Genomic DNA, 24,344 nt, shown 5'->3' on the forward strand with positions numbered 1-24,344 from the left:
AGCTCACTGTTTGAGACTTGCAACCCAAGGTGGTGCTGTTTAGTTCCAGCCTGAGTTATGCAATTTCAGTTCTCCATTGTCCTAGAACTGAGAACCGAACTGCAAATCTTGCATCCCAGTTGACCAGAACTTTTGTCTCAGAATTAGGGCAAGATTCTTCACCCAGATTCTGATTCTCTTCTTAGGCTGACAGCTAGACTTCTGGATTTCTGGGAACACTAGATTGAGTATTTTGTCAAAGTCAAGAGGTTATATTGGAAAACAGGAAGCCGTTGATCAGGAAAACCTACTTGATGAAATGGAAGGGATTTTCCTTCTGAGCAAGTCAGAAAAGAGTAGATCCAAAATGGCCTTCCATTACTTCTGATTTTGGGTCTTCTGCTACATATATGTCAAAAATATGAGCTACCACCCTTCATCTGTCTGCCATTTCAACTTTCCACTCTCTAGTGCATAGACTGTTGACCTTTGCTGACCCTGCAGTAATGCAGTTTGCCAAAGACTTGCTCCATGTAATCCTTCTTCTGTGTGAACCACTTTTGTTAATGGGATCTGAAACCGGTACTTATGAAGCTAATGGAGGTCCTGGTTCAAACTCCTGTCAGACTTGTCTTCGTACAATTTCTCTGAAGATTGCATTCTGCATAGCTGCGTTAAGAGCCCAGATTGCTAGTGAGATCCAGGCCCTTATGACTTATGTTCCGTAAGAATGGCCCTGTGTCCTGACTACAAATTCCTGTCTAAAGTGGTTTCAAGTTTCCATTTTAACTAGACCCTTAACTTTCTTGTATTTTTCACTAAACTTTACTCACATCTAGCAGAGGTTAGATGCCATACTAGATGACATCAAGAAGGCCCGTGGTTATTACCTGTCTAGGACCAGGACAGGATCTGTAACTCTCCTAATTTTATTTCCAATGTACCACAAAAATATGAGGGTCTGGTAGCAAGAGACTGACCAAACTCAAGAGATCAAAGGTTCATAGATCCTAATGGTTGAGAAACACATGGTTCTCAAGACTCTGAGGTATCGTAGTGGCCAGTCCAATCAAATGGAGCCTGGGGACTGATGGTTCCTTCAAAGTTCTTTCTAGGGGAGTAGAGTATGGACCTCAGGAATCTTGCAGAAATTCTCAAGCGTGGTCTGTGGAGTGCTTACTAGTGATCTCCAGAGAGCTGGAGTGTCGCAAGGGGAGTTGTCGTGTCTCACTTCCAGCTGTTAAGCTACACTAAAATATCATTTAGACCAGAGGTTCTCAAATTGTGGTCCACCAACCACCAGTGGTCTGCGAGCTCCATTCAGGTGGTCCGCAGATAGTTCCCTCTAAGGTGCACACCTGGGCGGCTGCATATGAGAGAATGAAGGGCCACCCCCCTAATTCATGGACCAAGCGCAGGCGTGGCTCCACGAATTAGGTACCTGGACCCTGGAGAAGATGCACATGTAAGGTGAGGTGGTGGCCTTGGGGGGAATAGGGGGCAGGTGGGAGGGGGCAGTGGGGTGAGAAGAGGGGGTGGGGAGAATTTGGGACATGCAGGGCTGCGGCGGTCAGAGAAAGAGGCGACTTTCCCCAGCTCCAGGGCTGCAGTTGCCAGGTAGAGATGGCCCTCCTTCCCAACCCCAGCTCATGGGCTGCTGTGGCAGGAGAGAGGGCACATCCATCACATTAGAAAGGTAAGACAACTGATACTAAAATACGAGTTGTGTGCTTTTATTTGTAGAACAAAAAACCCTTTTATTATTATTATTATTATTATTTATTATATAGTGCTTTTATCCAAAGCACTTTACAATAATTAGCTAATGGTACAAACAACATTTGGAAAGATCATTAAGTGGTCCGCCGAGACCCTCAGCAATTTTCAAGTGGTCCGTGAAAAAAAAAAAAGTTTGAGAACCACTGATTTAGATTGATTAAAATACATAATTTCTGAATATTACTCTGCTATATAAGCTATTATAGGCTGATATACAGTACTGAGTCAGAGGGAAGGTGGTCCAAAAATCAATCTGTTAATACAAGGTCTATGCTACAAACTTTTTATATCTTTTTTTGCAATCTGTTGTAATGAAGTACCATCAGAACAAGAATAATATTAACGTTCTTATATTCTCAAGGTAAAGTGAGTCAAGAAATTTCCAGTTGTGTCAAATATCTGAAAGCTGAAAGGCACACCACTGGTGGGGGTATGTAGGGTAGGTGTAGCTACATGCTGCAGTGAAAAGCAGGCTGTGTCCACACCGTGGTATATAGTGTTTGTCACGGAAGTCACGGATTCCGTGACTTCTGCAGCATCCCCGTCTGGCTGGCCCAGGAGCCGCTTGGGCAATCCCTGGGTCAGTTGCATTGGCTGCTGCTGGGGCAGTCTTGGGCCCCCTGCTGCACAGCAGCAGGAGTTTGGGTGTGGGTGGGCTTGGGGTTGGGGCTGCTGCTTACCTGGAGGGGGCTTCCCTCCCTCAGCTTCCCTAGCTCCACATGCTGCCTCTGCTGGCAGCCAGGCACCACCCCTGCAGCTCCCATTGGCTGCAGTTCCCAGCCAATGGAGCTGCAGAACTGGGGCTTGGAGCAGAGTGGAGGCAATGCATGGAGCTAGGGAGCTGGGGCTGCTGCTTCCCAGAATTTCATCTTGTAATTCCTGCATCAAGCCCATAACTCCTGATTGAACTAGAGCATATCTTTTAGAAAAGCATTCAGTTTTGAAAAAATAACTTGTGCTTCTTGAAATAATATTCATACAAGAGTAGAGAGAAATATTCAATCTTAAGTCCCAGGGGGTAGCCGTGTTAGTCTGTATCTACAAAAACAACAAAGAGTCTGGTGGCACCTTAAAGACTAACAGATTTATTTTAATCTTAAGTCCTTTTTTCTTTCTAGGTGTTGCAGATGACTGTAATAGAATTGGTTCTTCATTATATACATTAGGAACGCAGGACTCCACAGATATGTGCAAGTAAGATTTTTATTAAAAGTGATTAAATTATGGGACAGATTGCTACCCAGGGTGGATGTCTATTCAGTTATCGAAATGGAATGAGTCCATAAGAAAGAATAACATCCAAAAGAATGGTTTATTTCTCTTCCCTGACCATTTCTATATGCATAGCAAGCAGATTGTAAGGCATGACAAGAGCATGTCTAAGATCTGGGTATATGCACGCTTTGTCATAGTCACAGCAGAGCGATCATGAAAAGTGGCATCATTGTGGATCCCCATTCTTTCCCTAGAGTTGAAAACAAGAAGTATGCATCCATATGGAGACTTGTGCTCACTCAAGCTTTTGGTAATTGTGTCCAATACGTTGAATGGTCTTTCGATATTCTGAACTAAATTGTACTCTTGGACTCTGCACACTTAAACATAGGCAATTTAAAAAATGTTCTGTGAAACTTGCTTGTGAAAATGAAGGCTTAAGCATATCAGTTGTACTTGGCATTATTGCAGGAAGGAGCTATATATGAAGGTAACGTACAGAGATTTGTCAATTCACCTCAGTTCTGGTAATACTATACACCAGTGCAGTACCAAATCTTGGTTTTGTGATCAGGTTATTTAGATCATTGTTTGGCAATTGAACTGAAAACCATTAAAGTCATAATACGTATCTGTTTCCTTCCCAGGTTTTTTCTGAAGGTATCAGAGTTATTTGACAAAACAAGGGTATGTATCATTAAATCAATTTTTAGATGTAAACTTCTGTTTGTAATAATATATCCCAGTTTGTGCCATGATATTGACAATTAGTATCTTGGAGTCAGTAGTCTTTTGATCAGCTTATGAGTTTTTTATTATAAGTATTTGAGCATTGGGCAGTGGTGAGGAGGAAGATAGTGTGTTAGGATTTTCAAACTGCTTTTTAAAGTAAATGTTTAGTCTTTAAATAAAACTACATTCAAAATGACTTTGTAGACTGTGTGAAAGGGTAAAAGAGAGTCAAGGTGGGCGAGGTAATATTTATTGGACCACTTGTTGGTGAAAGGGACAAGCTTACACAGAGCTCTTCAAAGAATATAGTTTATCTACCTTGTGGCCTGACATTAGTTTTGCCAGGTAAGGGGAGCTAGTCCTCCAAAATGTTAAGAAGTGCTCAAAGTTTTTGTCTTACTGCAACACAAGTGATTTTAAAAGACTTGCACTTGAAAGAGCATACAGGAAGATTGCCTCCAAGTTATACTATCCCATGAGAATGCTATCAGGAATAAGAGTATAGTGCAGTAGATTGAGTGGAAAGGACACTAATGGAAAAGGAAATTTAAAAAATATTGAGTTGGGATCTTGAGTAACAATCATTTGAGAGGTCAGCAAATTAGTTATGTAAATAGCTAGTAAACATGAATGTTTTAAAACCTATTGGTTTATGCAGATATGGAATAATGAAGACTTTCCGAATCAGGAATGCTTCTTCAGATAAATGATTTACTCTGTTCTGTTAACTACATACGGGTACAGCAATACTGTATTAGGTACATATTTTATTCAAAGACTGTTGAATCAGTTTATTGCCTTCTCATCACTGAGATTCAACTTCATGAGTGCACCTTTTGAACACAGTTACTGATTTGGTCAAAGCTGGATGTGTTACGAGAATAACATTTTAACACTATAGATGTCGGAGATGAAGGTAGGTGCCAGCAACTGTACAGAACTGGTTGATCTTTCCAGACAGTTCATACAGTGGAATTGGTCTCTTTGAAGAGTATCTGCACTTGAATAGCTGTTATGGAGTTAAGACAGAATTTTGATGTTCTGTTGAGATCATATGATGAGAATGTGTATTTTCCTCTAAGGCTGGTTGAACTTCTCTACCTTTTTCAGTATACAATAAATGCCATTGAAAGTGGGAACAACGTCCCTGTTAAAAACTGGCTTCCTATAAGACAAACAGGCATACCTAGCACATTCCTATAAACAGGCATAACTAGCACATTATGCTAAAAACCTTGATTTTTTTGAAAGTGGTAATATCTGTGTGCGTCATGCACTATTGCTTTGCGAGTATTTGCATCTGTACTTGCATCAAACAAATGAAAAATTGGAGTCCAGATGTTTTGAGAAGGGCATATCACTTTTTTTTTTCCCTTCCAGAAAATAGAGGCACGGGTATCTGCAGATGAAGACCTTAAGCTTTCTGACCTTCTGAAATACTATTTAAGGGAATCACAAGCTGCTAAGGTGAATATGTGCTTTATGTTCAATGAGATACTCTTTCAAGTAGTGCACTATTTCGGGATCACCTAAGTGAATGTAAATTACACTAATTCAGTGGATTAGGAAAAATATTAAAATCTCCAGCCTGTGAATTTTTGCCCTCCTCCCCCAGTATGACATTGGATCTTCATTCTTAAGAAAATGGTGGTTAAAATTTTGTTTGCTCCCATCTGCAAGGCTAAATATCATTTGTGGATTTAGAAGCAATGAAGGAGTGACTGAAAAATTCTGTAAATTACTTATAATTCACAAACTATTCTAACTGTTGCGCTTAATTGAAAATTAGTCATACAGTTTGACAACTGTTTCATATACTCTAAAATCATTGAAATTAAAACAACAAATTTAAATAAAACTTTATTATAGGCAAAGTTGGTTCCAAAACTGTTTGCTTTGTGTTGGAGGAGACTGTTTTCCTTCTAACAGTCTGAAGAAGCAGTTTACAAAATTGTCCACATTCAGAAAAAGGTGGTGGTGGTGGTGATGGAGGCTGCTTACATTCTTTTAATACAGAAGGCTGTTATGCTCATACAAAGCACACGGAATCTTTCTAGAGGAAGGTAAATACCCACAGCATTTATTGAGAATACCACAGTTAGCATATGCTTGACACAGACACACACACACACACACTCTCTCTCTCCCTCTCCCTCGCAGTGATGATTATCGTTACTAGTCCAGAGTCTGGATCAATCTAGTGGCCAGCCAGATTGGTCGCAGAGAGGAGCGAATTTCTATCGGTCGCGATCCGATGCTCTTGGAGCGTGGCAAGACGAACCCAAAGTCCTATGGCAAAGCACCCTGTTCTTATAGGTTTTCTTCTTTGTTGAAGCCTATGGATTTTGCTGTCACTTTGTGACCGGTTACTTCTTAATTGGCGTAAACATTCCAATACACCTCCGAGAGGGTCATCCTGTCCTTTCTTCCGATTTAATCAATTGTCTTTAGGGGTGCCAGCCTTTACCTCAGGGTCGTCAATCTGCCCTTCATTATGGATGCGTGTTGATGATTCTTTGATGTACTTTTAAGTTTCTTCACTCCTTCTTCCTTGACTCTGGCTATAACAATGACCTTCACACCTTTTCTTTTTCTAATGCATACATTCCTCATTCACACAAACAGATTGAGAATACAAACAGTAGTATTTTATATTGAGCAACAGGGCATTGCAAATTAAACCTTGCTAAATTTTACAATCAATAACCAAGACAATTTACATTGAGACCCAGGCCTTCAACGTTCCTCTAATCTACTTAACATAGACACAATAGAGAATCCTGTCTCTTACTTCCTAATTTGTAATACATATAGGAAACCATGGTAGCTCTATAACTTATTCTAAAACAAAAGGATGACCATAATTAGTCATAAGGATTGCTCTGGTCTGTCATTCCTTTCTGCTATTCAAAAAAGGGTGGCTGACCAGATGAAATCAAATCATACATTAATTCTCATAGTACATTATAAAATCCAGCTCCTACAAGGCTAGTACTATTTCTAAACAATAGTTTGATTCTAATCTTCTGGGAGGACATGGAATTCCCCATACCTGCCTTCTCCGGAGTTTCTTGCAACATCCTCTGAAGCTTCTAGTGTTTGCCACTGTCAGACAGAATATTGGACTAGATGAGACCACTTGTCTGATCCGATGTGGGAATTTCTATGTTCCTTTTTGTTGCTGGGGTGGAAGGATCTGTTTTGCTATATTCACATGACTAAAGTTAGAATAATCTTAACAAGCAGGAATAAAATGAAAATCTTGAGACAAGGTAGTCTACGCTCTGATCTGAGGGCTAAAATTGAAGATATCCAACAGTAGGTAATTGTAGATTTTATACAGTCTTATACTTCGTTTTTGCAGGATCTCCTATATAGAAGATCTAGGTCACTAGTGGATTATGAAAATGCTAATAAGGCATTGGATAAAGCAAGAGCAAAAAATAAAGATGTGCTGCAAGCTGAAACCACTCAGCAAGTATGTTGTCAGAAATTTGAAAAAATATCTGAATCAGCAAAACAAGGTATTTGAGCAATCTTTGATCACACATTATATTTGCACTTTTAAAAAAATCTGTTTTCTTGAATAGCCTCAATTTTTCAAACATTTAGAATATGTTTACTGCTCTGAATTTCCTCTGCTGTTAATCTGTATTTATTTGTGACTTATCTGAGGACATTTAACAGTATTTTCCTTCAATATTAAAGACTAATGGTCTTTCTGGTACCAATATGATGCTTAAATGGCTGAATTTCCTCAAATCAAGATACAAGTAACTAAGTTGTCATTTGTTTTGACATGCATAAAACTGGCTGCAGATAATGAAGACAAATATAATTTTGTCAAGCTCTGTTGAAATGGCCTTACACAACTCTGCCTAGCCACTTCAGTGCTGATTTTCATTGACTGCCACATCTCATTGCAGGTGATTATAGGTCAGAAACAGAGGAGCCAGTGAGGGGAATTTTTTGCTGGGGATGCTAGTACTGGAGCTCTGTCCCAAATGAAGCAGCTTTGGTGGGTGAAAGGTGCTCCTCCTTTGGAGAAGAGACTGTTCAGTGTGCTGCCTCCTTTCTGCAAGTCTTTTTCCCCCTTTGAGTTAAGGTTGGCCTAGGGAAATGGTCTTCTGACCCAGTCAGCATCCCCTGTCCTAAATTAGCCCTTAGAACCCACCTTGCTTCCCCATCCGCATCAGTCGCTAAAATTCTTTGGCTTTATAAATCTGCCAAAGTTGGTGGCTCTTTCTCCAAAGATCCTGTTAGCCCCTGAAGTGTTCTGACAAGCACATTGTCTTTAGGCTACCTGCCTCATCTGTTCTTCAAGTTAATTTTGCTCTGGTATTCTCTGCAGAACCCTTCACATGCCTGCTTTCACTCATGAGTGAAGGCAAGTTTCTGGGGCAAGTGATGGAGGGAAAAGAGAAGAATGAATTTAATCTTTAAATTAGGGCTGTCAAGTGATTAAAAAAATTAATCACGATTAATTGCGCTGTTAAACAAAAATAGAATACTACTTACATAAATATTTTTGGATGTTTTCCAATTTTTCAAATATGTCAATTTCAATTACAATACAGAATACAAAGTGTACAGTGCTCACTTTATATTTATTTTTTATTATAAATGTACTGTAAAAATAAAATAGTATTTTTCAATTAATACAAGTACTGTAGTGCAATCTCTTTATCATGAAAGTTGAACTTACAAATGTAGAATTATGTACAAAAAATAACTGCACTCAAAAATAAAACAATGTAAAACTTTAGAGCCTACAAGTCCATTCTATCCTACTTCTTGTTCAGCCAGTCACTCAAACAAGTTTGTTTACATTTGCAGGAAATAATGCTGCCCGCTTCTAGTTTACAATGTGACCTGAAAGTGAGAACAGCGTTCGCATGGCACTGTTGTAGCCAGCATTGCAAGGTATTTACGTGCCAGATAGGCTAAATATTTGTATGCCCCTTCATGCTTCAACCACCATTCCAGAGGACGTGTCCATGCTTATGATGGGTTCTGCTCAATAACGATCCAAAGCAGTGTAGACCAATGCATGTTCATTTTCATCGTCTGAGTCAGATGCCACCAGCAGAAGGTTGATTTTTTTTTTTTTTTTTTTTTTGATGGTTCGGGTTCTGTAGTTTCCGCATCGGAGTGTTGCTGTTTTAAGACTTCTGAAAGCATGCTCCACACCCCGTCCCGATCGGATTTTGGAAGGCACTTCACATTCTTAAATCTTGGGTCGAGATGCTGTAGCTATCTGAGATTTCTGAATTGGTACCTTCTTTGCGTTTTGTCAAATCTGCAGTGAAAGTGTTCTTAAAACGAACAACATGCTGGGTCATCGTCCGAGACTGCTATGACCTGAAATATATGGCAGATGCAGTAAAACAGAGCAGGAGGCATACAGTTCTCCCCCAAGGAGTTCTGTCACAAATTTAATTAACACATTATGTTTTTTATGCACGTCATCAGCATGGAAGCATGTCCTCTGGAATGGTGGCCAAACCATGAAGGGGCATACGAATGCTAAGCATTCTGGCACGTAAATACCTTGCAATGCTGGCTACAAAACTGCCATGCGAATGCCTGTTCTCACTTTTAGGTGACATTGTAAATAAGGAGGGCAGCATTATCTCCCATAAATGTAAACAAACTTGTTTGTCATAGCGATTGGCTGAACAAGAAGTAGGACTGAGTGGACTTACAGACTATAAAGTTTTACATTGTTTTGTTTTTGAGTGCAGTTATGTAAGAAAAAAATCTGCACTTTCACGATAGAGATTGCACTATGGTACTTGTATGAGGTGAATTGAAAAATATTATTTCTTTTGTTTATCATTTTTACAGTGTATATAATTTTTAATACAAATATTTAAAGTGAGTACTGTACAATTTGTATTCTGTGTTGTAATAGAAATCAGTATATTTGAAAATGTAGAAAAACATCCAAAATATTTAATAAATTTCAATTGTTGTTGTTCTATCATATAACAGTGCGATTAAAACTGCGATTAATCGCGATTAATTTTTTTAATCGCAGTTAATTTTTTTGAGTTAATCGTGTGAGTTAACTGCAATTAATCGACAGCCCTACTTTAAATTTAATATTTTAATTTTTTTTTAAAGGGACACGCTGCTATCTGACTCCAAAAGAGCTTCACATATATGAAAATTATGGTTAAGAGAAGCCAGCACAATCACACTTTAAATAGCTTCTTCTAAGGGTATGTCTACACTGCAGTTAGACACTCACAGCAGGCTCATGACAGATGACGCAGGATTGAGGGGCTTTGGCTAAGGGACTGTTTAATTGCAGAATAGATGTCGGGCTCGGGCTGCAGCCTCCCACTTCATAGGGTTGGAGAGCCCGGGGTCCAGCCTGAGCCTGAACGTCTACACCGTAATTAAATAGCCCTTTACTCTGAACACTCTGAGCCTGAGCCATCTGGCACAGACTGGCCGCAGGTTTTTAATTGCAATATAGACATACCCTAACAGTGCTGCAATAGCTCTGAGTCCAAGTTGTGGTCTTAGTCTTAAACTTGTGATTTCCCCTCTTTCCCCCCCGCCCCATCCTAAGAGGAAAGTGTTGTAATGCTTGAATGCACTGACACTGTTTTTAATGGAATCCTAAATTATACTTTACAGAACTTGTAGACTTTAAAACAAGAAGAGTTGCTGCATTCCGAAAGAATCTAGTGGAACTTGCAGAATTGGAACTGAAGCATGCTAAGGTAATACAAAGCGTTTTTCCATGTTGTGTATATACTTGCATAAGATCAGTTTGGTCATTTCTGAGTTATGTAATGTACTCTCCACCTCCAAAAAGTTCAGTCGGCCTGATATGAAGCATACGCAGCTTCAGCTGAAAGGCTAACTTTTATAAAGTTGTAAACTATGGAGAATAGGGGTGCAGGCACAGACTTTCAATGGGACTTGTGCTTCTAAGTGCCTTCGGTGCTTTTTGAACATCTCTATCCCATAGAAAATCTCATGCATTGACTATAGTATCGCTGCCTATAGTATCTGTCTAGATACCGGTATGACTCTCATTAGCATAGTACCTGAGTTTCCTTCTCCATTATTAGTGGATTTTATCCTTTCAGTCCCCCCAATGAGGTATGAAAGTATGCCTGAAGCTCATACAGGAAGTCTGTCACTGAGCAAGACATTGAGGCAAGATCTGTGTATAGATTCTTGAATATACCTTTGAGCCTTGGTTTCTTTTAGTTCAATGGCATAGGATGTTGACTAAGAAACTTCAGTTACAGATAATTTACTGAACATGCTAAATGGTGTTAAGGAGGTGAATTATTTTTCCCCAAAAGAACCTAAGTGCACTGTCCTTAAATGTCATTTAAATGCATTTGAGCAACTATTTTTTGGTCTTTATGGAGATAATAGCTTACTACTTTTGACAAAGCTGCAGACAGTGGCTATAATGTCTTATGCCAAGGGATTTTCCAGAAAAGCTATCTTGAACCATCTGTTCCTTCAGAATTCACATTATTCAACTGTTACCGTTGTCTGTACTTGCCACAGATTCCATTAAAACCTTATTTCTGAGGGGATCTATTTTGAATATTTTAGGCTGAAATTAGGCATAGACCCTTGAAATTCAAGAGTGTATGTAGATCTATAAAAATGTACATCCATGCAACTTTTGTTTAAATTGGTTTGGATATTTCAGTTTGATGTAAAACAGTTCAGTTTGGATGCCCTTTTAATGCTGAGAGGGGAAATGGCTTTTTAAAATGTAATTTTTAAGTAAACTTTGCATTACTTTATCCTTTTGTCATCCATCTTAAACTAAACTCAGAATATGTATTTATGTACTAGAATATGTGGGACGCTTCACTTAATTCTTATGCATCAGATGGCTTTCACATTTAGCCTTTTTAAAAAATTCTTTTTATATTGGTTTGAGTGTGATGCTTCTTGGGGCACCCAGGACTGAGAGTCACCTTGTTACCCTCTGCCTCCAGTGCAAGGGAGTTTTTCTTCTGCCAGCTGGATGTTAGTTCCCTCACACAGCCAGCCTGTCCGCCACTCAAGCACTCTCCTCTGGGTTATACCAACTCTGCATGTTGACGATAGATGCACCCCAGCTCCCAAGTCCTTTCCAAGGCCTTGGCTACACTTACCCGGTAGTTCGACGGCTGGAAATCGAACTTCTGGGTTCGACTTATCGCGTCTAGTCTGGACGTGATAAGTCGAACCCGGAAGTGCTCGCCGTCGACTGCGGTACTCCAGCTCGCCGAGAGGAGTACCGCGGAGTCGACGGGGGAGCCTGCCTGCCGCGTGTGGACCAAGGTAAGTTCGAACTAATTCGAACTAAGGTACTTCGAACTTCAGCTACGTTATTCACGTAGCTGAAGTTGCGTACCTTAGTTCGAATTAGGGGGGTAGTGTAGACCAAGCCCAAGTGTCTCCTTGTGGTATCTAGTCTCTGACTACCGAATACCCACAGAAATCCCAGATCCTCTGTTCCCAAAGGAACAGTGTCCCCCAGTTTACTAGTGTCATGTTAGGCCACCGCTCCTGTATCACACATAGCACTTGAGTTCAATTATAGTAAAACAAAAGGAAACTTAAGAAAGAATGGCGATTCAAATAGGAACAAGTGTGAGTGATGGAAACAAGTGGATACATACGAAACAAAATCATAAAATGCAAACGAAGGCCTAAACTTATTAATAGTTACCTTTCCTATCTAATAAAGTAGATTTTCAAAGTTCAGTCTTTTACAGTGCTTGCTAGCCCGAAGTAGCTAAGGCCTCGACTACGCTCGCGGATTCACAGCGCTGCCGCGGCAGCGCTGTGAAGCGTGAGTGTAGTCGCGCCGCCAGCGCTGCGAAAGCTCTCTCGCAGCGCTGCAAGTACTCCACCTCTCCGAGGGGAATAGCTTGCAGCGCTGCGTGCGAGCGTGCAGCGCTGCAGGCGCTGATTACACTGGCGCTTTACAGTGCTGCGCTCGCTGCGCTCGGGGGAGGGGGGGAGGTGTGTTTCACACCCCTGAGCGCAACAAGTGCAGCGCTGTGAATTGCCAGTGTAGCCAAGGCCTAGGACACAGCCTTTCATGAAGCAACCCTGCTTATCAAGGTACCTCCTCAGTGAATGGGTCTAGAGTGTCCTCCTTTCCCCCGCCCTCCCCCATACTGAATCAGTCTTTTATCTTTATTCACAGAGAGGGCAATCCCTTCACTGTCCCGTTGTTCCTTTTCACTTCAAGTGGTTTTCATGATTATAGTTTCTTTGATGATTTTCCGTTGACTTTTCTGGGTTGGTGCAAAGGTAGACAACTGAGCAATACAGTACGTACTCTGCTAGCCAGGGAGGGAGACAGCTCCTTCCTGCTTTAATGGGCCCTCCCAGAGCATGTTATTCCCTGGGGACTCACTTTTGCTTGAAGACAGTAAGGAATAACTTTCAATGTAGTTACATTATTCCTTTAAATATTACTCATACACACATCTCGCAATGGTTATCGATAGGTTACAAGCTTTCAGTAGAGACTTCACATACTATCTCTGAAAAATGATATGCTAGTGCAGGGGTAGGCAACCTACGGTATGCGTGCCAAAGGCGGCACGTGAGCTGATTTTTCAGTGACACTCACACTGCCCGGGTCCTGGCCACCAGTCCGGGGGCTCTGCATTTTAATTGAATTTTAAATGAAACTTTTTAAATATTTTAAAAACCTTATTTACTTTACATACAATAATAGTTTAGTTATATATTACAGACTTATAGAAAGGAGACCTAAAAACGTTAAAATGTATTACTGGCACGCGAAACCTTAAATTAGAGTGAATAAATGATGACTCGGCACACCACTTCTGAAAGGTTGCCAACCCTTGTGCTAGTGAGTGGTGTGGTAAATTTGTCAGGTCTCAGACAGGAGTTGCTTGTATTAAACAGCCATTTGGCAGCAGTGGGCCTCTGTCACCCACAGAAACCCAGGGAGTGCCCTGAATGTCCTCATTTCACTTTGTCCAAAAGATGCTGTGTATTTTGGGAATGGTGTAAAATTTTAGCTTTTAATTTACCAGAGATGGGAATCGGGGACATTGTGCATCCAAATACTGAGTTCTTATTTTAGTCTATAAGAACTTAGAATTCTAAGCATAGACCGTTTGCTTGGAATCTGTACGTAGTCATGAGTCTGTAGTACTTCCTTTTGTACTATTTGCTTTAATATATGCTGCAAATTCCTTCCCTCTCCAGTGATTTAGTTACCCAGATTTCCTCACTTCCATTCATTCTTTCCAGGGAACAGTAATGCTGATGCTAGCCACAGATTCAGACCTTTGAAAAAACTGATAAATTCAGACTCCACTTTGTCTTTGACCTAATGCTCTGTTTTCCATTCTCAACTCTAGCACTCTATTTACTCCTTTGGATAGTATCCAAGTCCTACTTTGTCAAATATTGCAAAGCTCATAATACCTGTATTTTAGAGATGTGATCTGCAGACAGCGTTGCTAATGGAGCAAGGGAATGCATAATAGAAAATTCTGATCAACTTGATCTATGGTTGTGAAATAAAACCAATTCTTAGATTAAGTTAGTTAATTCAATTCTTTTATTCAGCTTGTTAGTGCTTGTTGGTCTGTCTGGTGGCACAAAATGCTAATGCACTTTGCATTCCTTTTAGGTCTCAGGAAATTATTATAACTCATGATGCCCTTGCATAATCTAATTTTGTTTTAACAATGTGACAGAATATGAAAGAGAAACTAAAGCTGAAGCAAGATACTGTAGTTAGTTATATTATTTACCTTTAAGCTTCTGTTGACCACCTTTAAATTTTTAGATACTCCTCTGATCTGTTGAATCAAATGATTGCAGTTGACTACTTCAGGACAATCCAAAGGAAACTTAAAACTTCAAAATGATCATATAAATAGTTTTGGCTGTGGTCAAGAGATGCTTATTCAAAGTGGAAATGTTCTGACCAAGCTGCCTTTGCCTCTCTCAGATTTTAGATTGCTATCTCTGGAATGGTCATAATAGGCATACGTCATACAGTCACTGGCAAAATGGAATGCTGGTAAAAACCTGCTTCAGACCTCCAAATAACACTTTTAATAAGAGATCCTTTTTTTGGCTCTGGTGGATTTTCATTTTAAGGAACTGTTAAAATGGTGTGGGGGAGAGGGGAGAAAACAAACCCCAGTAATGACGCTTCATGAAGTAGGTAGGAGGCTTTGATATTAAGGCTTATTTTGATAAAGTCAGTGGTGGGACCAGTAAAACTTTAAGGGTATGTCACTCTATTAAAATTATGGGGCAGGCTTTCGATCTCCTTACTATTTGACTGAATACCAGAAGCTGTTTGTTTAAACCTTCCTCCCAAATGCTGGAATTATGAATAAGAACTTATTTTCATGAAAAGTTCTGTAGACTTGTAAATAATGTCCACTGTACCTCAAAGCCTTATCTTTCTCAGAATCAGTGAGATGGGGAGTGACTGAGGCCTCGTGCCCCCTCTCTGGAACTAAATTTTTGGAAGGGGATTATGTAAATTCCAGATATACATCTAAAGGGAAAACTGAATTTTAAATTATTGTTACCCTCCTTTGCCAGTAGAAGGTAAAGCTGTTTCTGTGGTACCTTTTTAGACAAGTGAAAACCTCCAGACAGTTCTAAACTATGCAGGTTTGTGTAGCTTGTGACTGCGAGAAAGTAAATTAATAGAATCATAGAAGATTAGGGTTGGAAGAGACCTCAGGAGGTCATCTAGTCCATCCCCCTGCTCAAAGCAGGACCAACACCAACTAAATCATCCCAGCCAGGGCTTTGTCAAGCCAGCCTTAAAAACCTCTACGGTTGGCGATTCCACCACCTCTCTAGGTAACCCATTCCAGTGCTTCACCACCCACCTAATGAAATAGTTTTTTCTAATATCCAATCTAGACCTCCCCCACTGCAACTTGAGACCATTGCTCCTTGTTCTGTCATCTGCCATCACTGAGAACAGCCTAGCTCCATCCTCTTTGGACCCCCCCGCCCCTTTCAGGTAGTTGAAGGCTGCTATCAAATTCCCCCTCACTCTTCTGTAGACTAAATAAGCCCAGTTCCCTCAGCCTCTCCTCATAAGGCATGTGCCCCAGCCCCCTTATCATTTTTGTTGCCCTCTGCTGGACTCTCTCCAATTTGTCTACATCCTTTCTGTAGTGGGGGGGGGGGAGCCCAGAACATAAGAATGGCCATACTGGGTCAGACCAAAGGTCCATCCAGCCCAGTATCGTGTCTACTGATAGTGACCAATGCCAGGTGTCCCAGAGGGAGTGAACCTAACAGGTAATGATCAAGTGATCTCTCTCCTGCCATCCATCTCCACCCTCTAACAAACAGAGTCTAAGGACACCATTCCTTACCCATCCTGGCTAATAGCCATTAATGGACTTAACCTATATGAATTTATCTAGTTCTTTTTTAAACCCTGTTATAGTCCTAACCTTCACAACCTCCTCAGGCAAGGAGTTCCACAGGTTAACTGTGTGAAGAACAACTTCCTTTTATTTGTTAAACCTGCTGCCCATTAACTTCATTTAGTGGCCCCTAGTTCTTATATTATGGGAACAAGTAAATAACTGTTCCTTATTCACTTTCTCCACAACACTCATGATTTTATATACCTCTCTCATATCCCACCTTAGTCTCCTCTTTTCCAAGCTGAAAAGTCCTAGCCTCTTTAATCTCTCCTCATATGGGACCTGTTCCAAACCCCTAATCATTTTAGTTGCCCTTTTCTGAACCTTTTCTAATGCCAGTATATTTTTTTTTTGAGATGAGACCACATCTGTATGCAAAAAAAAAAAAAAAAAAAGGGGGGGACACAATACTCCAGATGTGGCGTCACCAGTGCCGAATAGAGGGGAATAATCACTTCCCTCAATCTGCTGGCAATGCTCCTACTAATGCAGCCCAATATGCCGTTAGCCTTCTTGGCAACAAGGGCACACTGACTCCTATCCAGCTTCTTGTCCACTGTAATCCCCAGATCCATTTCTGCAGAACTGCCACTTAGCCAGTCGGTTTCCAGCCTGTAGTAGTGCATGGGATTCTTCCATCCTAAGTGCAGGACTCTGCACTTGTCCTTGTTGAACCTCATCAGATTTCTTTTGGCCCAATCCTCCAATTTGTCTAGGTCACTCTGGACCCTATCCCTACCCTCCAGCATATCTACCTCTCCCCCCAGTTTAGTGTCATCCGTGAACTTGCTGAGGGTGCAATCCATCCCATCATCCAGATCATTAATGAAGATGTTGAACAAAACCGGCCCCAGGACTGATCTCTGGGGCACTTTGCTTGATACCAGCTGCCAGCTAGACATTGAGCCATTGATAACTACCCATTGAGCCTGACGATCCAGACATATCCACCTTACAGTCCATTCATCCAATGCATACTTCTTTAACTTGCTGGCAAGAATACTGTGGGAGACCGTATCAAAAGCTTTGCTAAAGTCAAAGGATATCATGTCCACAGCTTTTCCCCAATATCTACAGAACCAGTTATCTCATCATAGAAGGCAATCAGCTGGTTAGGCATAACTTGCCCTTGGTGAATCCATGTTGACTGTTCCTGATAATTTTCCTCTCCTCAAGTGCTTCAAAATGGATTCCTTGAGGACCTGCTCCATGATTTTTCCAGGGACTGAGGTGAGGCTGACCGGTCTCTAGTTCCCCAGATTCTCCTTCTTCCCTTTTTTAAAGATGGGCACTATGTTTGCCTTTTTCTAATCGTCTGGGACCTCCCCTGATCGCCACGAGCTTTCAAAGATAATGGCCAATGGCTCTGCAATCACATCAGCCAACTCCCTCAGCACCCTCGGATGCATTGCATCCTGCCCCATGGGCTTGTGTATGTCCAGCTTTTCTAAATAGTCCTTGACCTGTTCTTTCACCACTGAGGGCTGCTCACCTCCTCCCCATACAGTGCTGCCCAGTGCAGCAATCTAGGAGTTGACCTTGTCTGTGAAGACCAAACCAAAAAAAGCATTGAGTACTTCAGCTTTTTCCACATCATCTGTCAGTAGGTTGCTTTCCCCCATTCAGTAAGGATCCCACGCTTTCCCTGACCACCACCTTGTTGCTAACATACCAGTAGAAACCCTACTTGTTACCCTTCACAACACTTGTTAGCTGCTACTCTAATTGTGCGTTGGCCTTCCTGATTACACCCCTGTATGCTTGAGCAATATTTTTATACTGCTCCCTAGTCATCTGTCCTAGTTTCCACTTCATGTAAGCTTCCTTTTTGTATTTAAGCTCACCGAAGATTTCCCTGTTAAGCCAAGCTGGTTGTCTGCTGTATTTGCTATTCTTTCTGCACATCGGGATGGTTTGTTCCTGCGCCCTCAATAAGGCTTCTTTAAAATATAGCCAGTTCTCCTGGACTCCTTTCCTCCTCGTGTTAGACTCCCAAGAGATCCTGCCCATCAGTTCCCTGAGGGAGTCAAAATGTGCTTTTCTGAAGTCCAGGGTCTGTATTCTGCTGCTTTCCTTTCTTCCTTTCTTGTACAGGCACGTAAGATAACTAGACGATTGCCCTTCTTTCTCAGTATGAATCAGGAGGCTTTCCCTGTTGCACCCTCCTCCTTGTGTTTCCTCCCAGTATCCCACTTCCCTCAGAGCTTAGGTCTCCATCCCCTGGTGAGCCTAATTTAAAGCCCTCCTCACAAGGTTAACAAGCCTGCCTGCGAAGATGTTCTTCCCTATCTTCATTAGGTGGATCCCATCTCTGCTTAGCAATCCTTCTTCCTGGAACAACATCCCATGGTCGAAGAATCCAAAGCCCTCTCTCCGACACCACCTGCACAACCACGCATTTACCTCCACAATTCGATGGTCCCTACCTGGGCCTTTTCCTTCAACAGGGAGGATGGACAAGAACATGACTTGCGCCTCAAACTCCTTTATCCTCCTTCCCAGAGCCGCATAGTGTGCAGTGACCCGCTCAAGATCATTCTTGGCAGTATCATTGGTGTCCACGTGGAGAAGTAGGAAGGGGTAGTGGTCCAAGGGCTTGATCAGTCTTGGCAGACGCTCTGTCACATCCTGAATTCTAGCTCCAGCCAAGCAGCACACTTCTCGAGTTTCCAGATCTGGATGGCAGATGGATGACATAAAAAAGAATCTGACACATCAGAAAAGGGCAGGCAAATAAACAGTGACAAGTTTTTAAAGTGCTTGTACACAAATGCTAGAAGTCTAAATAATAAGATGGATGAACTAGAGTGCCTCGTGTTAAAGGAGGATATTGATATAATAGGCATCATAGAAACCTGGTTGAGTGAGGACAATCAATGGGACACAATCATTCCAGGGTACAAAATATATCTGAAGGACAGAATAGGTCATGCCGGGGGGGGGCGGCGTGGCACTATATGTGAAAGAAAATGTAGAATCAAATGAAGTAAAAATCTTAAATGAATCCACATGTTCCATAGAATCTCATGGATAGTAATTCCATGTTCTAATAAGAATATAACAGTAGGGATCTATTATCGACCACGTGACCAGGACAGTGATAGTGACTATGAAATGCTGTTCCAACAAACAACCCACATGGTCAAACAGTCACACTTTTTAAACAAACACCCAAACAGTCCCTGCAACTAGCACCAGTCAGATAAATGGTCACAGCAGACAAACACTCAGATATTCACCCCACCATCTCACAACGCAGCCCCCCAGTGCGACACTCATCATAGCTCGATTCCTAGGCAAACTCCCTCTGTTTGCAGCTCACTCGATTCGCAACTCTCGCAACTCACTTGGTTCGCAAGTTCAATATATTATGCATATAGACGTTCTTGAGCTGTAAGTGTGGAAGTCTGTATTTAATGTTTGGCTATCTCATGTGAAAATCACATGTAAACCTGGTTACCACTTTAAAACTATCTTAGTTCTGTAACGTTGAACTTGAACTACAGTTCATAAACAAGGTGGTGATCATACTCTGGAATTGGTGAGGATAAACAATGCAACTTAAGTGCAGCTTACATAGTTCAATCAACAACTCATTACAGAATCCTGATCTGGCAATTAAATTTAGATACTCAAATGTGGATGTAAGGTGGGACAAAACCCAGTTTTGACATGTATGCCTTACAATAATACAGGTTTTTGTTGTCTTCTCCAAACATAGGGGTTATGAGGGATGTGTTCCTCATCTGCCACCCAGTATCTGAAAGATTTAGTATATGAAACTTGTTCTGTTCTTAGTATATGAAACTTGTTCTATTCTTAAAGGGGAAAAAATGCCCATCACCACAGATCAGAAAAGTTAAGTAGTGTACCACTTGTCAGACGTGACTTATGCATTCTAATATGGCAGTGTTGGGATTTCCTTAAACTTGAATGGATCTGTTTTCCCACTGATGCATGGATTTAATTAACATTAATGCTAATGAGTTTCCTACATAATTTCCCCATGTTGATGAGAGATTGCCTGTTAATTATTCAGTAGAAGGGCTGGAATCCAAAATCCTCTATTTTTACATGTTTTACATATACCAGGCTGGCAACTAGATCCACCTGTTGCAGGCCAGAGACCACAATCTCTCATGTATTGCCATCCATATACAGTACACACACATTTTGTCTATTCTTCCAGCATACTATAGGCTCCACTCTACCTCTTTCACCTTTCCAGCATTGGGCAAAGATCAACCTTTGCCATGATCAGTCTACTAACATGAGCCTCAGACTCCTGGGTCCCTATGACTTAGCAACATAGGTGATTTCTCCCTGCACCTTACCTGGGTTGGAAGGATGGATATAAGAAAACACTGTGTTGGTGTAATTCATATATACAACAGGAAAAACTTAGGGCAGGTCTTCACTACGGGGGGGGTCGATTTAAGATACGCAAATTCAGCTACGCAAATAGCGTAGCTGAATTCGATGTATCTCAGCCAACTTACCCCGCTGTAGAGACGGCGGCAAAATCGACCTCTGCGGCTTCCCGTCGACGGCGCTTACTCCCACCTCCGCTGGTGGAGTAAGAGCGTCGATTCGGGGATCGACTGTCGCGTCCCAACGGGACGCAGTAAATTGATCCCCGAGAGGTCGATTTTTACCCGCCGATTCAGGCGGGTAGTGTAGACCTAGCCTTAGTTTCTCTTGTGGAGTACTGGTGACTGCTGCCAGTGAGTGGAGGATGGATGGGGTAAAGGATCAGACAAGATTGGTGTTTGGAGTTTTAACTGACATGATTGTTCCATTTCTCCAAAGAAGGGCAAAGGAAACAAAATAAACAGTGTGGGATGGCTGTGAGATTATTTTTTTTTTATATGAAGTATTTTATACATAATTGAACTGCTTACTTTGGAGAGGTGCAAGAATTTTAGTCATCGTATAGGTTAAACAGAAGCAGTAGAGCTTTTTTTTACATATCAAAAGCTTCTTTATATTAAAAATCAAATTTGAAATTAAGATCATATATAAAGTGATGGAACTCACTGCTACAGGTTACAGAAGCAAATAGTTACCAAGAAAGACTTGGATTTGACTAAGAACAGAATTTAAAACTATAAAATTTATCAGTTCACATGCTTGATAGGGTATATGTTCATTACTAACTGGGATCAAGAAGCATTTTCCATGGTATAATTGTGCATTATGGGGTTTTGTCTGTCCATCTTGTATTGAACTAGATGGAATATTAGAGTGATCATTCTTACCAATTCCTGTTTCTTGCTGATACTCTTCAGTTTTAGATTGGAGTACAAACTCAAGTTGTTTGTTGCTTTCTACATCACTAGTAATGAAGATTTTGCACGCCAATTTGTTTTTATTTACATCTGTACAACTAGGGATAGATTTGGCCTTGCAGTTGAAAATTGATTAATAGTTCTTATAACCACTCTCCTATAGCTGCTCTCTCTGCAGTGCTAACAAGTTAGTTTTTTATTTTGTCACTACCAAAGTGATAACACACATGGAACATGTCTGAGGAATAAGGTGCCACTTTTTGTAATTTTTTAGGATAGGACCACCCTTTAAATCATTGGTTTAGGGCATTTAATTGATTCTGTTTTTCTGCATTGCTCCAAGATAAATATCTCAAAGAAATTCCTGTCTAGCTTATTTTTACTTATATACAATGTATTACCTGAATAATTTTGTTATGGGAATAATCTGACAATAGTAGTATTACTGTCTTTTTTGAGTGAGGGGTATCTGAAAGAATATCTTCCACACAAATCTCAGTCATCCTTTCACAACTGAGAATTTAACTGTAAAAGAAAGGACGACGACAGACTTCTATGGTGAATTTGTTGTGTTTTGTATCACAAATAGACTTTTGTTGAGATATGTATGGGAAGGACATGAGATGTAGTGGAGAAGTTATTTAAAGTAACCAAATTCAGAAAGTGTACTAGATCTCAAAATTTCTGATTAGCAGTTCCTTGAGATCGGCTTGCTATGTTCAACAGATCTTTCTAAAAGATGAAAATTGCTTAAACAAAAATATTTTACAAATGTTTTATAACTATCCATGCTGCTTAATAAATAAGTAATTTTATCTTCTTTTAAAAATATTTTATACCTCAGAAAATAGGGAAATGTGGTCGTCTTTTTCTTTATTTCTACAGGGTAACTTGCAGCTGCTGCAGAGCTGCCTGGCAGTGTTAAATGGAGACACATAAAACACTCTGTCCATCCACTAACAAGGGCTGCCTTCTTCTGGATTTTGTTTTCATGACTTTTATAGGGATTTACATCTCACCGGAGAAATCAGTTGGCAAAGTATGCATAAATAAGCTCCTCTTATCTGAAAAAGTGAAGACTCCTGAAAGCAGTTCCAGACTATATGAAGCAACAGCATACTCATTTATGCACATGTATTCACACACACGTTTATTTAATCATTGTATGCTTTCATTGTTCAGAAATCAAATGTCCTGTTTCTTTGTGAAAGTAGCCAATATAATTATGTTCATGTTATGAATAGTATTATGGTATGGCTGCCAATCTTATTTACCTTTGTAAGTAATTTCTGAAGTTGCCTATTTGAATGCATTGTTCAAATGGATTAAATATTGCCATTAGATGTTTGAATATTGTTGTTATAAAGCATTGTATGCATTGTCTTAGTTTTTCCATGTCCTGGTGTCAAGCATCTTAATGATTTTTTCCAAATAATGAACATTTCTTAGAAATTTTGGAGAACTTTATGTAATCTTTATAATTATGATTTAAAAGGAAAAGCAAATGCATTAGTATGTTTGCCTTAACTTGTAGACTAATCCCAATTATTGTAAAATAAACTGTGAAATCAGTGATTTTTTTTTCTAAAACTATGCAGTCATTGTATCATCTATAATAATTTAAATAGGCATTTGTAGCAAATCTGGTTAATTTGATCAGCATTTTCTCCACTCGTCCTCTGAAGCAAATTGTTGGATTGGACTGACCCTGCTTCCTGCTAGACTCTTCCAATAACTCTTCTCACTTAAATTTGAAGGTTTATTAGCTTATCTATCTGCTGGTACCGTCTAGTTCACTTAAACATTGTTTCAGACTTGGTTACCATTCTAGAGGAAAGTAATTTTTAAAGAGAGTTCGTTTTTTTTAGTAGGAAAGAGGAAGAGGAGTGGCAAAAGCATGAGTTTAGAAAGCAGGGGAGGCAGTCAGAGACAGTGTTGTAATTCGCCCCTTCTTGGTTAAACACAAGTAGCTCTGTCTCAAAAAAACAAACAAAAAACAACCCCAAAAACAACAATTTGGACATGAAGGAGTGGCAGGAATGACAGAGGAGGGTCACATTCCCCTGACCAAAATTTTGGGCTGTGACTCTTACTGACTTTGGATCCTTAGGGTATGTCTACACTGGCAGAGTTACATTGCCACTCAGGGAGTGCTGAAGGGAAACCGCTGATGTGTGTTCACGCTGTCAGCTGCCTGCGCAATAGCGTGTTCATACTTGTGGCACTTGCATCGGTATTCGGAGCGGTGCATTCTGGGCAGCTATCCCACAGAGCAGCTCTTCCTCTTCTGCTGCTAAGAGTTGTGGGAAGACGGAGGGGGTCGTGGGGCCTCCTGGGTCCTGTCACAATGCCTCATAATGCATTGCTTCACATCCCAGAAATCTCTGTGCTTCCTTCCACATTTGGCATCATCTTTCAATGGTTTGTGTACTGCGCGTCCTGCCTCTTCGGACTGCAGGAATGGATCTTGTACTGTTGACCAATATGCTGCTCACTTTCTCTAACACGTCATGCGTGGCAGTGGAGTTATTCCTTAAACTACAAAGACAAGAGTAGTTTGACATTGATCTCGCCACGTGTAATAGCTACGATACGAGATTGTGGCATTCACGGAGGTGTTGACCACAGTGGAATGCCGCCTTTGGGCTCTGGAAACAAGAACTGACTCGTGGGATCACATCATCATGCACGTTTGGGATGATGAGCAGTGGCTGCAGAACTTTCGGATGAGGAAAGCCACATTCATTTGACTGTGAGAGCTCGCCTCAGCCCTGTGGCGCAAGGACACGAGACTAAGAGCTGCCCTGCCATTGGAGAAGGACATGGTGATTGCACTGTGGAAGCTGGCTACTCCAGACTGCTACTGATTGGTCGCTAACCAGTTCGAAGTGGGAAAGTCAACCGTTGGACT

The 24,344-nt window shown here is 40.8% G+C and overlaps 1 protein-coding gene across 1 annotated transcript in view; it reads left to right on the plus strand.

The window, feature by feature from the left end:
- Positions 1–23,008, plus strand: part of SNX6 (sorting nexin 6) — a 47,622-nt gene extending 24,614 nt beyond the window's left edge. The window contains exons 9-14 of the mRNA XM_034768651.1: positions 2,877–2,952; positions 3,621–3,660; positions 5,086–5,172; positions 7,070–7,229; positions 10,354–10,439; positions 22,319–23,008. Of these exons, the coding sequence (XP_034624542.1) occupies positions 2,877–2,952; positions 3,621–3,660; positions 5,086–5,172; positions 7,070–7,229; positions 10,354–10,439; positions 22,319–22,372 (503 nt within the window). The 3' untranslated portion in view covers positions 22,373–23,008. The remainder of the gene's footprint in view (positions 1–2,876; positions 2,953–3,620; positions 3,661–5,085; positions 5,173–7,069; positions 7,230–10,353; positions 10,440–22,318) is intronic.
- The last annotated feature ends 1,336 nt before the right edge of the window (positions 23,009–24,344 follow it).

This window comes from Trachemys scripta, chromosome 4, assembly GCF_013100865.1.
Source record: "Trachemys scripta elegans isolate TJP31775 chromosome 4, CAS_Tse_1.0, whole genome shotgun sequence".
NCBI classification, from domain to species: Eukaryota; Metazoa; Chordata; order Testudines; family Emydidae; genus Trachemys; species Trachemys scripta.